This window comes from Saccostrea cucullata, unplaced genomic scaffold, assembly GCF_032062105.1.
Source record: "Saccostrea cucullata isolate Sc308-1 unplaced genomic scaffold, CSIRO_AGI_Scuc_v1 ctg1375, whole genome shotgun sequence".
Lineage (NCBI taxonomy): Eukaryota > Metazoa > Mollusca > Bivalvia > Ostreida > Ostreidae > Saccostrea > Saccostrea cuccullata.
Genome location: NW_026926358.1, coordinates 158,037 through 177,369, shown reverse-complemented (window position 1 = coordinate 177,369; position 19,333 = coordinate 158,037). Strand labels below are relative to the sequence as shown.

The window sequence follows — 19,333 nt, the reverse complement described above, 5'->3', positions numbered from 1 at the left end:
ACTTTAATTTAGAACCATTGCTTTGGCATGCATTTTATTAATCTTTTTTATCTAATATCTATCTGATATATAAGATTTACTAAAAGAGAGGAGTCTTTTTCTGGTAGTGTTTTAATAATTGCAAATCAAAACAAGGTTTTGATAATTAAAAAAGAAATAGGAAGGTGTAAATGCAAAGGGGGATTCAAATTTATAGGTTTACTCGGCACTTGTGAACCTTTAGTAGTAAGAGATTGATTTCAAGGCATAATCTGTCGTGACACAAGGCCTTAAACCTTAGGTCTCATAAAAAGGTACATTCATTTACTACTCCTAAATGCTGATGGGCTTGGTTGAACACAAATTGACAAATATTTTCATCGGCTTAGTTCAGTCAAGAAAGCCGGATTCGTTTCCAGAACCTATAAGATGCCCTGGAGGAGTGACCATCCCCATCTACCCGCTGTATGCTCTTTGTCATCAATTATCAATTATATTTTTAAATTTTTTCCCACAATCATGAGAAGAAAAAAAAAATAAAGATATGTATTTTTTTCAAACTCATGAAAATTATTGCACGTGTTACAGTGTTTAGTATTAATTTTACAAGGAAAAAAAGAATGGAACCAATATATATCTTCACTGAAGATTTTTTTCTCAGAAGATGAGATTTGTAATCATAGCCTAGGCTGTGAGGTCTGTTTATATCCTGTTGTCTTCTCAGTATCAGTGACAGGAAGTGGCCGTCACTGTCAATCATCTGTATAGTGCCGCTGGTATAATCACACACAAGGATGCTTGAAAGTGCGTCGGTGCATGGCGCAGATTCCTAGAGGTCGAAGTCGTGATCTTGATGGAGACCCTGTGTAGTAGAATCGATGTCTGCATCCACGATCTGTCACAACTACTCCACTGACCCAGTCAGACACAACACCATTTCCATTGCGGTTCTCAGTTATGTAGTTAGGTTTGTTATACAGTCTCTTTCCCTCGTTGTCATATTGTATTTCATGCATTTCTTCTGTTTCGGTATACCTTGTTACATTGCCAGTCCAGGTGTTTGTATTAACTATCCCGACTATCACATGTCCACTGATTGGGGAGCAAATTAATAGACACAATGTGGTTCCCATGGGTCTTTTTACTCTGTAACTGTAGACTTTGTTATGTTGTGTATAGACACTTTGTTAATGTTATAATTAATATCAATATACAAAATATCACCTGTAAGGTTTATCGTGTGTACTCCATAACTCCATTTATATCTCAATATACCTGCGAGATAATCCAATTTACGGCCGTCTGTGTTTGTCAGTATAATATTGTTTATATCACTAACCAAAATCCGGTCTGATTTCACATAGGTAATATGTGTTATATCACTAACACCTGTTATTGAAACATATTTCTGTAACACGGGTCTAACCATGAGTTTCAATAGACATTCATTACACCCCTACTAATGTTATTGTGATTTAAATACAAGACACGTGGTACCATGTTGATCTATTCAAATGTTTTAGGGTAGAACCGGTTTTATAAATAAAATTGGCAGTAAACATTATATTGCTATAGCCTGTTTCTTTTGAAAACATGTCCTGTAATAAATGTTTCCAGACCTTTCTGAAAGAAAAAAAGGGTGGCTAAAGGAGGAGGTGTTAAAATAATATATCTTTTACTTTTCGGCAAATATTAGAGCTCACTAGTGACCGATTCGCTAGAAAAAGATGTGTATTATCCTCTACACTGAAAAACCTTTGTTTGCCTTCTCTGGCTATTGTTATACATGTAAATGCGCACAGAGGATCTTACTACGAGCATCTGACCAATCGTTGAATGAAAAGCAACGTTTACACCAAATACATGTTTACATTTTACTTCGAACACGTAGTTCAGGTCAATCTAGGATCATGTCAATGGACTGCAAGATAAAAAAAAATGTTCTTACGAACAAAATACAAAGATAAGAAACTATTAAAAATGTTACGGGCGTTTTTAGGTTGTTGTTAAGGGGGATGTACAAGTCATATTGGATCTAGTCTGGTGTAAAATAAGAAATACCAAGAATGAGCTTAATACTCTACTAAACTAGCCCAAAGTTACTCAAAGTGCTAATGCACTAATTACCTACTGTTAGAGACCAAAATCAGTTAATAATTAAGTTTATTTTGTTTTAATTAGGAGGAAATTAATCATGTTAGAACTGCGCAGCTACAGCATTCACGAGATGAAAAATGCATTGAATATAGCGTTAGTTTGATTCATTAATAATATGGCTACAACCATTTGTTTCGCTTTTTTCTTGTCATTATCCATAATTCTTGAAAATTTGATTTTTCATATGGGGTGTCTTCCTGAGGCCATGTGTTTATTTCGTCCGCCATTCCTCTGTCACACAGAGTTCGAATAGCATTGGTTTTAGAATAAATGCGACCATAATAACATCAAGACAAGAAATTACTAAGTAATAATCATTAGGTTATATTACTCACTACTTTTATTTGTTGCACTGCATCGTCTGATTAATGAAAAAAAAGCGATTTTAACCCCACTCCAGCAAATCGGGAAAATCTGTTCTGTTTACAGCTCGAGTTTCCTCGATAATATCATTCCACTGAGCACGTGGTTGGCATGTGCATATATCTGCTGTGGATAGATGCGTTTATTACCATGATGATATTTAATTTTTCATGGAACAAGTCTTGATGATTTGTTGGTTTCTTTAAAACTCAAGAAAAAAGATAAAACATGTCCTAAACATATGTGATTACGGCGGGTCTTTTTTTCTGTGGCGATAGAAGTTATTTTCAAATGGGGCACTGCAAGGAGGATGCTTAGCATTTAATTTGAAAATGTTAAACAATATGCGGTGCATGAAAAACAAATTGTAATTACATGTCTTACATTCGAAAAGTTGGTACATGTGTCTATTTTGTTTAGCAGTTAGATAGAAAAAATAGGCAGTTATAGGATTTCCTTCAGGCACCTCACATAAATAGCTAGATTGTTTGCAATGAACCACACATTGTATGGAGTAATGTTTGGACATAAAAACGCATCACGTCTCATTATGTTGACAACATTCTCTCTCACTGAACATACGAAGCTTGATAAAATATATTGAGTTGTTTCTTTGAAATTTAGAAGCAAGCACAATGTTTGCAAAGAAAAGTCCATTGCATATGCTATGTCTATCACGCAAAAAAAATGAGAGGCTACCCCCATCCCCACCCCCACCCCCCCACCCCCACCCCCACCCCCCCAAAAAAAATCCTATGTTTGTTTTTCAAAATAGTGCCAAAGATTCAAAAATTTTGCATTACTAAGTATGTGATGGAACATGTACTAGCCTTATAAGACAATTTGTTATAATAATATTTGGTTGCCCTCTCTCCCGATCTACTGCCTAGAAATGGCCCGACTCAATTTTTTTTTACATCCTATTACATGTTGTTTTTTTTTCTTCCGTCAACGAATATGTTTAAAATTTTAGGAATTTTTTTCTCATCTATAAATACGGACCCAATAATTTTTCCCTGAGTTGGGAGGACCACCAAACATCATTTTAAAGATGGTATAAAATATTTATTAATGTTGATTTTTTTCCTTTACTCTGTAAAATTGTGATTTTGACAAAAAGGGCAAATAGAAAAAGTTTTTTTATTCATTAAATCTCCTAACCCACTCTGAATGATTTCATTCCTTTTCAAATGTTGCTCCGCTAAAATCAAAATTGTAAATGTTTATTTGACAGAGTATACGAGGGATGATCAAAAAGTAAACGATATATCTTAGGTACGTGTATTTGATAGTTATATTATTGTTGAAATATTCAAGTATTTTTCTATGTGTAAATTGGAGGTCTTTGATAGCATATTGCTGAATTAAAAACACATTCCTTTTCAAACTTGCTAATATATCACTGGGCAATATAACAAGTATCATATTTAACCATCTGCTTTCCTTCACTAAAACGATCTATCCAATCATTGATTGAATTTGTAGGAAGTCATTTGTCTTAATAAACTATGAGCAAATTCTTATATGCTACTTCAAAGGCATTTTTAAGATATACTAGTACCATAAATATTTTAGTCGTTTGTTAAACGAGTTCCACTGAGGCAACCATTTTTCGTCACAAGAACCTGCATAATGACGTAATTATGAGCAAAACTTTATTCAGCATGTGCTATTTTATAGAATTTGTGTTTGGCTATGTGTGCACCAAATTTGTTTCTAATCTGAATTGTGGTTTTGTAGATATAAAGATAGTTCGCGAACTTTTTGATCACCCCTCGTACTAGTAGGTCATTCATATCGATTTTATGTGTTTAATTTCTTTGTGTTTCATTGGTGATAATTAAAATTTTGATATATATTATAAGTTATCTGTGGCAAACTTACAAACTCTTAATTCTTAACTTTGATGGTGCTCATATTTCCTTACCTGGAATCAAAGAGTTTAAGATTTTTTTTCTTTGATATCAATAAGTACATTATTTAACAACTGTTCGATAATAATACTAAATAAATTACTTCAAGCCATACTATAACACATTTCCTCTTTTAAAAGTGTTCATACTATTTGAAATATTTTGCAACTGTAATTCTCTTTTACATTTAAAGATTGTTATGTCCCTCCATATTAAGAAGAGGTCTGGAAAACAAAATACTGTGCTAAAAATAAACCACGTGCTGCTATCCATGAACTACTTTCATGGTTCTTTACACTCTTTTTGAAGACAACGATACCTTGTTTTGAACTTGAAATTATCATTTAAAAGTGCAAAATTTAGACATTTTCTCAACAAATGGTTGTAGAGAGAACATTGATGCACAGTTTGCATATTTTTTTGGATTTTTTAAGGCTCTGCTGAATTCTGTAGCTGCGCAGTTCTAAAGAGCATATCAAAAGCATTTTTCTGCAAAAGTATAGATTATATATGCACAACATGCATTCAGTCATGAATATTTATTGTATCTTTATCATAAGGACTTAAAATTTGATCAAAATATGATGTATTTTAGCCATTTGAAGAAATGTTTACATCTTGTTCTCACAGCACTAAAGGTGGCCGTACATCCCCCTTAACTGAAAAAAACGTTTAATAAAATGTAGTTTGTATCTAGTTCAGAACACCAGCGCTTCAAGGGTAAGGAAAACGAGCAGCATCTCTTATGCATTTAAATGGACAAAACTTTGTTTACGTTCGTGATCACGTGTTCGGCCAGGGAATCCACCTAGCAATTGTATTCACCAATAGTACAAAAAGGAATAAATAAAGACGCAATTCGCTTTTGCAGTATGACTTTCAGAAACACAGACTTCCATCGTTTATTTGACAAATGAATTGTTTGTCATTATGAGCATGAAAATAATATTTTTAAAAATGTTTTTCATTTACAACTACACAATATCCCTTTTCCAAGCTAAAAATTCCTGTAGTATTCGTAGTAACCCATAATGCAGTACTGATTCTGCTGATTGGTCAGTTAAAATCATGCCGGTACCTCATGATGAGGCACCTCCAAAACATCGGGGATTGGACCAGGTGCCATGGAGGAGTGAGCATCCCTTGCCTACTGCTCACACTCAAAATGTGCGCCTTGTCATGATTGGGAAATGACGGGAAAATCCGTCGTCAATTCTTATCATAAATAATGGACTTACAATCAGTATGAAATAAATCAGTCAGCATTTGACTTAATGATAAAATGTATTTGCAGGCAAGGTCATTGTATCGACCATAGAACTAACGACATGATGAATTTAAAAGAGACTGCTGATATTCTTGTTTCATCAACTTGTTTGCATTAATTTTAGAAATTTTTCATATATATAGCAAATTATTGCGTATCAAATCAACTGAGATATATCAACTCCGTAGGCTGGTGACGAAGGTATATTGTTAGATAAGAATGGGAAGTTGGGGCTTGAAAAGTTAAAGTCATCACGTTTATCATAGGGCTTGGTTGTTAAGTTACCATTAACGTTTTCTTTCGATGTGATACACAAAAAATAGATGCATCACAAAAAATTAGGGTCCTGACTTTTATACATCAACAACATCTGCTTTTTAATAAAAATTGATCTCGTAAATCTGCTAACCTTATTGCTTATTTTCAAAACTACTTTGGTAAAAGCAAGCCGATTTTACACGCAAGTACACTGGAAATGACATTCAAAAGATGTTGAGTTTCTGATTGGCAGTACCGATGTGGTTTTGGAGACCAGGTTTTCCAACAATCTATTTGAATTCCCATGGGTACCAATTGCACCCTATTATAAACAGAGCTAAGTTTTGTATTCTTATTGAGCAGAATTTGTTCAAAATCTTATACGAGGAAAACAAACACACTTGCTGTGTCCTTCACGTCGACATTTCAATACTAATATATTGACGACGTATTGCTATTTAAAGCTGAACAAGTAAAAATGCATAGTCCGCCACTTTTTCTGTTCATTGACGCTATATCCTCTACAATGCCTATACTAGTCGCAGACCTTTTAACAGTTAAATATATTTCGCTGTAGAAGTCTGACGAGTAAATAGATTTACATCGACGTACAACTCGGTTACGATGATATTTTCAAATTTTGTGCATTACATCGAAACCAGGTGAAAAGTATCATAAAAAATTACAAAGGAATGCATACTTTGCAAACAGAAAATTTACATAAAAACAAAGAAAAAACTTTAAAAATTAAGACAAATACATGTCAGCTACGAGTTTCAAGTTTGCAATCGGGTGTAACGAAATTGAAAGATTTATATACCTGTCTGACGGTGCCTAATAATGAGAAGTTTATAACTTTAACAATAGTTATTTCCATTCTTATCTCTGACTCATCTATTTCATGTTTGTATAATTACTAGAAAACGGTTTTATTGGTAACCTTACAACCAAGCTTTATGATAAACCCGATGAGTTTAACTTTTCAATCGTCAACTTCCCTTCTTTTTGCAGCAATATATCCTCATCACCTGCATATGGGGTTTACATGTATATCTCTACGTATAAACAGTTCTAAAACGAAGTTAATATTGACAAACAAGTTGATGAAACAATGACATTAGCAGTCTCGTTTACAGTCATCATTTTGTAGGATATTTGGCCGATACAAAGACCTTGTCGGAAAATATAATCTATCTTTAAGTCAAATGCTGACTGATTTTTTAATACCAAATATTCGGTATTTTTTAACACACTCAATTGTTTATAGATTTTCCCGTTTTTTCTGATTCTGACAACGAGCACAGGGCGAGTGTGACTGGTCAGCAGAGGATGCTCTCTTCCCATGGCACCTGATCTCACTTCTGATGATTAAGAGGTCCATGTTTGTTCTGCTCTCTTTTTGAAACGTTTATTGGACATTTGAGCATGAATACTGTTCGTTATCTCCATATCCTTCATAAATTTTATGTGAATTGTGTACAAATCTATAAAATCTAGAAAAAGTTTAATGGCATTAATGTAGCTGTAAACTTACCAGATTATCCATATTGTTGTCCCGAGATTGCTTTGATAGGCACGCAGCGTGTACCAATTGGTTTAAAGAATTTTTTAGTTGAAATACCTTTATTTACTCAACCGTCAGTGTATAATAAGAGTATATTATCGTTGTTTAACAAACAAGATAACTTCAGCTTTACCGTCCTCATCTTCCTATATTTTAAGGTAGTATTCCACAATGTCTTACATTCGGAACTTATGTCTCTCTTATCAGATGCCAATTATGCTAAAGAGTACCAAGGGCAGCTACAGACAAATAAGTTAATGTAACACAGATTTTAACGAAAATCTTTTCGCAATTTTATAATATAGCACAAACTTTCATGATGGTTTTTGTAACACTGCCATGAGATTTGTAGATTATTTTATATCAAATCTAACTCATTCAGTAATTTCAATTTAGAAGTTTCATAACAGCACTAACAAAACCCAAATAAAATCGTTGATGAAAAGCTTACCAGATCATTTCTATTTTGAATATATTTTAATGACTTTTTTAACATAACAAGAAATTATAACTATATGTTTAATGATAAGCAGTGTTCGTTTCAAACATAGGAGAGTGCTGAACGTTTAGTCACTTTTATCCGCTTTCGAATTTCGTATTTTTAACATATTAGGGTCGCAGGGGAACAAGCTTGACAAACTGTTCCATGGATTCTATATCAAAGCGCACTTTAAGATTCAGGTTGACCATAGTGAAACGAAAGAAACCTTTGACCAGCGTAGTAATTAACACGAGACAACGTTGTATCATTCTCAAGGGGTTCAATGTGCATGAATGTCTTTCCATTAAGGACACTGATGATTTTGTTTGTCACAGGGTGTCTTATTTTTTATACATTATTTGTTTTTCAGTTTGTCTCTAAGCCTGCCCAAAAGCCCAGTAACCGCAGATTCATCTATAGATAACGGTGATCTGCAAATGCGCACTTTAAGTGTATTTACATTTGGGTCATGATTGTTTGAAATGTATGGATTTGTATCCAAAAATGATACTGATATAGTTTGCAGTGATATGCCATCTTATAGGATTTTCTCTGCTTTTCTGTTCTTTTTAACTAGACTCGCCATAAGTTCATGTCCAGTTGTATACAATGGAGAGGATTTCCAATTATTTCAATGAAACGCTCCATGAGCATGAGGTCCGTTACTCGATTATCGTTGCAACACTGTACGTCAGAGTTTTTCAGGTCATAGGCGTTGGAAGCAAATTGAAAAGGGGGGGTTAAAGGTTAGGGGGGGGGGGCTAAACCAATAAGAAAAGGAAAACCCAAATTTTCAATGCTTATATAATGTATACATTTGCAAAAAAGTAGCTTGTTAAGCCCCTCCCCCGCTTCCGACGCCTGTGCAGGTATAACGGTTTGATCGTTCTATCTAGTTGAATAGTTATACCATGACAAAATATAGACACAGTCCACAATGAAGAAGTCAAGTGAATATCAGTGAATTTCGCTCTCGAAAGTATATAAACAAAGGTATATGGATTGTTTTAAAGATTTAAATATCATCCGGATAATATATATACACATATAATACAAACACCAGGAAGGAACAATTCTTACACATTCCCGTGAAAATATCCGATAAGAGCTTTTAATGTCAAAAACAAAGAAGCTCTGAAAGAGACGTCTACACCGCTTTGTGTCACATGACAAAAAAACTAATGTTAGTTTTCTGTTAGATAATCATGTCCCTCTCGACATCCGTATACTAATATATCATTACTGCGCCAGAATCCAACATAGATAAGGTCTTTCTCGTGATCATAACATAAGCTATATGGTTTGCCCCTCACTTCCTGTTCTGTCAAGAGAAGTCTCGTAAAGGTACCATTCTTATCAATAATCTGCAATATTTCGTTGAAATAATCACACACAATGATGTTCGACGAAGCGTCGGTGCAAATACCGTATGGTAGTATTTGAGGTCCTAATGGAGACCCCGTGTAGGAGAACCGGTATCGCCCTACACTGTCTGTCACCACCACATCATTATCCCGATCAGACACAATGACATCTCCATTGCGGTTCTCTGTGATGTACATCGGTTCACTATACATTCTATGACCTTTGTCGTTGTGTTCAATTGTATGTATTTGTTGGCCTGTTTTATCATAACGGTGTACCTTGCCTAAATAAAATCCGACCAGAAGATCTTCGTTTGAGGTGGAGCAGAAGACACACACTGGGGTCTCTGACTCTCTTTTTATCGGCGTGGACTTTGTTCTGTTATTTGCAGAGAGTTTGATGATGTTACATTCCCTGTTTATATAAAGAAGATCCCCATATACATTCACCGTATGTTTTCCTTTGTCCCACATACCCTTAACTATGTCCGGTATATGACTTAGTCTTTGACCGTCTGTGTTTGTCAGTATCAGACTACTTCTATCACTAATCCAGAGCAGGTCAGATTTTACACAAGATATATGTGTTACATCAGAAACACTGCTCATTGAGATACATTTCTGTAACACAGGTATGGTTAAGAGTTTTACCAGACATTTATTTTTTATTTTTCTTTTTCCTACTTCTGTAATTTTGATTTCACTTAGGCACCTATAAACTTTATCACATCCTTCATATCAATTTCTCCAGTGAAGGAGAGAGTTATGTTATTAATAGCGACATTTCTATACGGAGCACATGGTTTCTTTAGAAATAAAAAGAAAGTTATTGGACTCTTTGCCATCTCATCAAATCTATGTTCGTAATTCTCTATCATAGTAAGATGTCTATATATTTTCCTCTTCTGTTGTTGTTGTACTTCATTTATTTTTATTAAAATGTTCTGTCTGATTTCATTTTTACATATCACGGTGTTAATAAGGTACTTTATTCTCTCAGCTTTTGTCGACATCACTGATTGAAAGTTGTAGATTTCTGTATGACAAGATTTTATATCAGCTTTTATTTCTTTTAGCAGAAAAGAAATATTAAAGAGTTTCTCACCTCTGATGAAATGAATTGTGTTTTTGTGTCGTTTTCGGTTTCTTTGATAAATTTTTTCAATACTCTGTATTAGGTGTTTTCTATGTTCTGTAAGTTGGATAAATTGAGGAATCATTTCGTCTTTTGTTTCCTTCGTACATTTGACACAGATAGGAAGAGTACAGGAGTAACAGTACTTTTCGTAAATTCTGTCAGGATGTCTCATGTTTTAGTCCGTACTTGTATTTTTCTCGGTAAATCACGACATCATGATATATAGTTTTTTGATCCAGAAAATGATTATCTCTACACTCAGAACACAGGCCATGTTTACACGTGTTACAATAGTATTCTGTGTCCCCATGACATTGAGAACATCGTAGAACTTTATACTTTGTGCTGAAACTTTTTGTGTGTATCATGTCGAGGGTAAGTTTGCTAAGTCATCATTTTTGTAAAATTGATAAATAATATTGTTAGCACATTTTAAGATTCAGAATTGATTTCACTCATTACTATCATCTTTAGGTTTTACATTATTTATGTCCCTTCATATTATGACAAATATGAAAAATGACAAAGATTTAGAATACTAGTATGCGTTAGTTTATGATTCAAAGAAATAAACAGGCAATCACAATGTAATAATTATTTAAAAATACTTTATATTTCATAAAGTCTAATTACCGATCGCAATAGCGTAGTGGTGGAGCGTTTGCTTCGTAATCGGAAGGCCTGGGTTTGCGACACCGTGCCAAATATAAAACCTAAACATAGGTTGTGACTGTTCCTTCGCCAAACGCTCGCTCGGCACTACAAGTCAAAGTCACTGGCATTCTGATATGATTTCAAAACGTAGTCACGTGCCAGGGTAAGCGTTGACACGAAAAAGACCCCTCACTGCTCAATAGCCCTGAGTGCCGAGTATAGGTCTAGATGTGAAGCGCTTAACCGACACACGGCGAGGCCTCTATATGAGTGAAACAATTCTTGAGTGTCCTTGGAATTTGTGGGTCACCCTTACCCATGAACTTACATCCCAACGAACATTTTTGTAGACATATTGATCAACTGAGTCTACCTTACAAACGAGTAAACGACGAAATTACGTCCCCGCGAACAATTAAAATTTTGCTTGCCCAAGAACATTGACCCCAGGAATTAAAATGACTTTACGGTACAGGGTTTGTATCTCAGTTGATTTGATGCGCAAGAACATGATTTTCTTATTAATAATTTTATTTGCAATATCATTCTTTATCATCTTTATAATTCTTTATTTGTCATGTTTGAATACTGTAGATCACTAAATGTTCGTGAGATAGTCATTGACTCTTTATTAACCAGATACGATTTCGACAACTTGTTGCAATTCTCGATATGTTTTAAAGGAATGCTATTTTACATTAGATTGACATTTTTTGCGAGCTCACATAAAGTTCTTGCCAATAAAAAGTGTTGTACAGTATCTGTTTTTGAAGAAATAAATTCCTCTTTTTTAAATTAAATTAGCACGAATCGTTTAGCTCCTTAAATAAATACATCTCAAAAAATATGTATGAATTGTAGGTTGAATATTTTCTTTGAAAAATACTCATTGCGGACAACCAAGTATCTTGAGTGGGACGTTAAGCAATATACAATCAATCAATCATTCATTCTTATTATTTAACTATCACTTATACTTATAATGAGGATAAATACGTTTGAAATGTAAAACATTTACCAAAACAAATAACTTCAAAACGTACGATTTTTCAACTCCATTTACATACCATTCCCATAATGAATAAAAGTCTAGGATTCAATATCATTCAATAAAAATTGAACTCGTTAATATTCTTCATATACCTTGTTCATGGCAATTTGCGAAATTATTTTTTAAACATAATTCTGATTTTATAAACAACTATTCCGGGGTATTTACGAAAAAGATTTTTAAGGTTCTGATTGACAATAACTATGCATCAATATTTTGAGATCAAGTCTTTCAACAATCTGTCGGAATTCTCATGAGTACCATATCGCGCCCTATCCTACTATAAGATTGTATTCATATAGCGTGATATATATGAAAAAAAGATGAAACCACAACTCGACATTTAGATATTTCGATGAATTAGTAATATCAATTTATAGTTTTTTTTACCATTCCTTTGCTATATTTTTGTATATTTTACTAGAAAAAAGACATTGCAACCCAGCAACAATGATTTTGAAATACTGGATGACTTCAACCTTCCAATTGTCAATTTATCTCCTGTATACTGTAGATCGAATCATCATTTTCCGTTGCTAGAATCCCACTTTCCTGTTAGTAAATTAATAATTCCACACATTCGCACGTAGCCTTACCCAATGTTTTGTATTTTACATATATGAACCGAGATTTTTCGTAAAACCATGCTTAACTCGGGATTCTAGCAGCACTTTCCAAGTATTTTAGGAGGCAAACTTTCCACCTGTACAAATATTATGTTTTGAAATATACAGCTTATTGTTGTTCTGTTGCATTATTTTTGTCACAAATGACACGGGAAATTCCGACCGGGATACGTTTTTTTGTTTTAAACATATCTTATTGTACGAGTCAAATGGATTGAAAACAAGTTCTTGCAACTTACAAGTTACTCTCCATGAATATAACAATATGTCAATCAAATAATACATTAAAATATGATATTTATAATATTTTCAAGTGATGCAAGTAAATTACAAATCAATTTAAAATCTACATGATTCAGTAATAAATCTATGGACAGCAGCAAAAATTTTAATATTAGTTGATACAGGCAAATCTCTATCACCCCATAATAGCAGGTTAGTGTCAATTGTAACCAATTCTTCAAGCATGAACAGGTGGTTAGAAAGATTGTTTCTATCATTTGCATACTCTGTACAAGCAAAAAAATAATGATAAACATCTTCATACTTTCCACAAGAACAAAGAGGACTGTTGATAATATTGCGTTTATATAGATCATAATTAAGTAAACAGTTGTGTCTTAGTTAAGTATGAAGTATGTTTGTGTAGCGTTTACATGCTAACAGAACAAATGTAAACAATTGAAAATAGAAATTGATATACACAGAATCATGTATAATACATTAAAATATTTTTGAGTAATTGTAACAAATATGCGCATGGAGACACAGACCACAAACATCTTTTAAGTGTTCCTTTACCTGATAAGTAGAATAAACCGACTGCAGCTCGATATTCTTCTAGTGAGTTACCCATTGTCTATCTTTTGATATATATATAATTGTATGGAAGTATAAGATCGCAGTCAGTAGCTGCCCAAATTTCGCCTACTACATTATTCACTTGACATATGTATACACAGTTTGCATGACTTAAGTATTGAACACATAATTTAATGAAATAGTTTCTAACAAAAAGATAAGTGAAATATAAACACAATGTAAACAAAAACAACAAATAAAATATATACACTAGAACCAGACTGGTAATACAAGAAATATTTTGGAAAAGATGAAAAAGCAACAGTTGACCACTAATGACAGAGTTGCAGTATAAATTGTGTAACTGGTTGTGTATGAGCTTAGCCCATAGAACAACGTACATGTATGTACCAAGTATAACTAGACGGAGAAGCAGAGATGTGGTGGCATAGTTGTGGGTTTAGAATTGCAAAAAATATCTATATATATATAGACAAATATTAAAGGCTATATTAAAATTTATTACAAATTTTGAACAGCTTAAGAGAAAAAAAAGGTGATAATGACATTTTAATTGTTGAAACAAAATGCAGATTTTGTTTGACAACTGTTCGTTGTATATAATATAGGTATTTATACACAGACAATCACATTTGGTAAACATCAGGAAAGGACGGATGTCAAAGCTTACGGTTAGATGCTATCACTGCGGAATGTGGCCGAACGGACAAAGGTCGTCCTCCTGTCTGATGAGATATGTTTTTTTCGTATTATCTCGGATGCGGATTTTTCCGTTTGATGACCAAGCCTGTAGTATTTTATGCTGTCGGCAAAGCTGGCGACACATATATAGTAGTTTATCTTGACGCTTGGTGAGATCCTCGTTGATCAACACATGGCTTGTTTCTGGATTCAATTTTAAGCGTTCGTAGCTTTTAACAAGCATGAATTTCAGATCGACAGAACGCAGTCTTGCAATTATCTGTCTTGGTCCCGATCGCCCGCCTTGACTCGATTGCTCGTTTCTTGGTGCCCCTATCCTGTGCGACGTCACGATATCATCTCGGTTGAGGGGAATTCCGGCCTTAGCAGTGACACCCAAGATGAAGTCTGTGGTGTTTTCATTATCATTTTCAGGAATTCCTGCAATTCTGACGAGAGGTCTTCGACCGTATTGTTCTAGCTCGTCTAATTGAAGTTGTAGGTCAATATTTGATGTTTCGAGTCTTATAATTTTTTCATGGAGAGGCTGGACGGCTTTTGCTACTTCTTTACTGACTAGTTCAGCAATTTCACCCTGAATTGATAACTTCACAGCAGTGGCAATGTGTGCAATGTCATCCTCAACAATTACGACTTGGTGTGTCATGGAAGGAATGGGTGGTAATTCCTTGGGATCCAGCTCTCTCAGAGGGGTGGAGGTGGTTATGTGAGATGGTTCAGACATAGACCCATCCCTTTGTATTTTTGGTGACCTCATGATGTCCGAAAATGAATTAGACATATCACTTAAATTCCTCTTGTCGTCCCCTTTTTCGGCCATTGTTTATACACAGAACTATACCAATATAGGGAATTGTGTATTTTGTATTGACAATATTATCAGTGTTACTGAAATTTTTTTTATCTAAAGCTGTTCTGTACTGATGACCATTTGTTTACCGATAATTGACACAAATAAAGCACATATGAAATGAAGTTATACGATGAAATTCGATAGGCGTTTGAAACGACGTTGCCAGGAGGTCATGAGTAGTTTTCAACAATAGAAATAGTGTCAAAGGTATTTCGAGCTACTCACGTCTGTATAAGCTTTTTTCCTAGCAAAACATAATCACTATTTGTTCAATACCCCTCCCGTAGTCTTCCAATATTTTTTTTTTCATAATTCACCCACGACTTTGGAAATTTTCTACATATTTACACCAGCAGATTTTGAGCCAACCGCCACTACCAAGGGGCGCAACTCTTCACCGGGATGCGTACATAGCTGAATGTCATCGAAAGAGAATATAATCTATGAAAATAGATTAGTATACCTGTTTTGATAACAGAACTCCATTTGAATTTCACGAAATATTCACGATATTTGCTTTTAAACTCCATTTCGTATATCTTCTGATCAAATCCAAAGTTTCTTGATGTACACATATGACGTCATCGGTGGTAGTTTTTAATCAAAAACAGATACAGCATAACAAAATAATAAAATTTTATTTTTATTAATGTTTTCACGTTTCTAATTATTTTCAAGAGTTAAATTACATCTGTAAATACGGATATTATGAAAACTTGTATTCTAAGATTGAAGTCATTCGCCTACTATGACGTCATAATGTAGCACTGGTTTAGTCAGGTAGGATATTTTGTACGCTTCCTTATTACCACTGCGAATTGGAATGACTTAATCCTCTTTCATGTTTTTATACAGAGATCATGTATTTTATTATAATCTGAAGGTACATGTACATCGATAAGATAAATAACTCTTAATGACTTAAGTGTCTACTATTTTTATTCAAATTCTTTAAGTTAAAAATATTGTCGAATTCAGGTTAAGATTTATTGTATTGTACTTTGAATATATATATTTCCTTTTGAAAATCATAAAAGTTAAAAGAAACAATTATATGAATTAGCAGACTGTTAATGAACTTTAAAAAGTTCTAATAATTACATATTAGCTGAATTACTTGTAATCCATTTAGCATTTTTAATTTTAATTCAAAAATCTAAAGTTGTTTTTTTATTAGTAAGTTGACGAGTACAGACAATAAATAATGACATAAACATTCATATTAAATGAAGTTTTTCAATGATATCATACTCATACAAATTCAATCATCAATTTTTGTAGCTGTAAACTAATGAGATTACCCGCATTTGTGTCTCGAAGTTTTTTCAATAGTCAAGTTTTCAGTCCCATTTGATAATAGTTTATCTGCACAAAACAATTGACCTTGTTTACTATATATTAAGTGGTTAATTAGATTGTGATATTTAAGTTACAACAAGAAACGCAGACGTCTAAACCTGCCATGACTGCATTATTTATATAGGTTGTGTAAATTATAGTCACAGTTACAGTCTCCTTTTTCTAAACTTATGTTTGGATATCTGTGAATGTCAAACAGAGATAAAAGTTCGGATGAACTTATATGAATCTAAGATTTGAAGACAAGAAATAGTTTCAATATCAGAAGTCCATAAACAAAACAATAAATGGTCAGACCCAAGAAGGACCTCGAAAACATCATAGGTGATATCAGGTGTCATGCAGGTGTGAGTATCTCCTGCCGACCGGTTACACTCGCCATCCGATACTTGTCATAGTTGGGAAATAACGGAGAATTCTGCCGTCAATTTAGTGCATAAATAATGGACCAACAATTAGTATGAAGAACGTCAACATTTGGCTCAATTGATCAATTGTATTTGGTGACAAGGGCATTGTATTGGCCATAAAACAAATGAAATTATAATTTTAAACGAGACTCGATGTTCTTTTTTCATCAACTTGTTTGTCTATATCTACCTCGTTTTAGTAATTGTTCTTACCTAGAATATCCACTTGTGTATCGAACAAAATGAGAGAAATACAGGATACAGGAAAAGTTTTACCTCTGTTATATTTTTGCCCTTTTCGTTTTTGTTACCAGTGGTTGAATTTAAAACGGGCGCATTCAAAGAACACAGTATACATTTTTAAACAGAACTATAACTGGGCGAATTTATAATTAGGTAAAATTGTTTGGAAGTGTGAAAGGAGGAAAATAACACGGGGCGAAATTAACTCTGTACAAAGTAAATTTTTTTGTAAGTGATTGGGTGTATTGCTGCAAAAATAAGTGAAGTTGGCGATTAAAAGGTTAAAGTCATAGTGATTTATTAAGCTTTGTTGTTAAATTACAAATAACGTCTTAGTCTAAAAGATATCCAAATAGAAAAAAAACCGTGTCAGACATAAGAACGAAAATGACAAATATAATGCATTGAGTTGTCTGTTTTGTTATCCTTTCTCCTGTTTTCGACATAATGCATTAAAGTTGATAATTTCATCCTGACTCAGTAACACAGCACTCGTAAGAATTCTACTGCGAAATATATTAAAAACAAGCAAATTCAAAGCATTGTGGTCCCCCGTTTTCGGTGTCTTTAATTGTGGGTGAGATGTCATTTTTTATGACACATTGTCTCAAAGATGAACGCTCTATCTTATGTCATTCAGAAATTATCACTGAAGTTGAAGTTTACTCCTCCATGGCACCTGATCTCACCTCTGATGTATTTAATGTCCGTGTTTGCTCTGCTCCTGATTTGTAATTTTTGATGGACATTTGAGCTTAAACACTGTTCGTTTTTTTAGTGGAAAATCCAACAATCTACAAAAAAAAAATCAATAATGCAATTAAAGACTTACCAGATTATCCTTACTGTTGCTTTGATAGACATGTAGCGTGAACCAGTTGGTTTAAAGAAATCTCTTTGCACTATAAATGACTTTATTTACAATACAGTTAGTGTATGATAAGATTAAGTTATTACTGTTTACCGAACAAGATGACTTTAGCTTTATGGTCCTCATCTTCTTATATCTTAAAGTAGTATTTCACAATATCTTGCATTCGGAATTCATGTCTTCCTTATTTATGCTAATTATACTGAAGGGTGTGCTTTAGGTACGATCGGTTATTATATAGGCTACAGACAAATCTCAGACAGTTTCTACAATCTACGACTTATTAAGACTGTGAAAAAAAAATTAATTTTACACAATAAAACCATGCAATTTTAGCTTAGATTTTCATAACAGAAATTTTAATTTACAATTATTTATTGACCAATCCAATATGAAAAAATGTCAAGGATAACCTTCGTACATGTACATATGTGGATTAACAATCATAAAATTCCATCGAAAAATACTAAGGAAAATATAACACCAATTTGAGAAGGTTATTTAATTTTGTCTACAATGATTTTATTGATTTATTACATATGCATTGCTTTGTATTTCTTTTGAATGCAATGACTCTTCGTCATTTATCATGACTATGATGGCTTATCTAATATATAAAGAAGTCAATCCTTAAATAGTTAAAGGAACATCAATCTCAATTGCTCTGTAGATATGCATTTCTGAGAGGTTGATATATAAATGGAGTGAACTAATCAAAAAACTTATTTATATAACATAGTAAAAACTATTATGTTTGTTTTTGTGATACTGCCATGAAATCTGTATATCATTTTCATATCAAATTTAGTTCATGCAGTATATTTAATCATGAAGATTCATAACAGCAATATAAAAACCCAAATGAAATCGACTTTCGAACGCTTATTACATTATTTCTATTTTAAATATATTTTAATGATTTTCTTACATCACAAGAAATTATAACAACCATATTTTTAAAGATAAACAGTGTTTGTTTCAAACATATGTATAGATAAGATAATGCTAATTTTATGCAACATGTATTTAAAAATTACTGTACGTCTCAAAAACAAAATCATTTAATAAGAAAACCCTGTTGTAAAAATTTCGTATTCGTAAATATTTACCAGAGAAAAAACAGTTGAAGTTTGTTCATTTGAAGAAAAATAAGTAAAAGCTTTGACAAAAACAAACAAACCATGTAGATATGCCAAGTAATTATGAGATTTATTGAAAATTAATTTTATTTAAGACATTTGATAAAATCAAGGCACAG

At 33.2% G+C, this 19,333-nt stretch overlaps 1 protein-coding gene across 1 annotated transcript; it reads right to left on the bottom strand.

The window, feature by feature from the left end:
- Nucleotides 1-9,166: 9,166 nt before the first annotated feature.
- On the bottom strand, nucleotides 9,167-9,820 carry LOC134271455 (tripartite motif-containing protein 2-like). The gene has a single exon (XM_062753649.1). The coding sequence runs from the start codon at nucleotides 9,818-9,820 to the stop codon at nucleotides 9,167-9,169; it is 654 nt and encodes a 217-aa protein (XP_062609633.1).
- Between the last annotated feature and the right edge of the window lie 9,513 nt (nucleotides 9,821-19,333).

Coding starts and splice junctions, on each gene's coding strand:
- LOC134271455 (XM_062753649.1), bottom strand. CDS start 9,820: ATGTGGGACAAAGGAAAACATACGGTGAATGTATATGGGGATCTTCTT.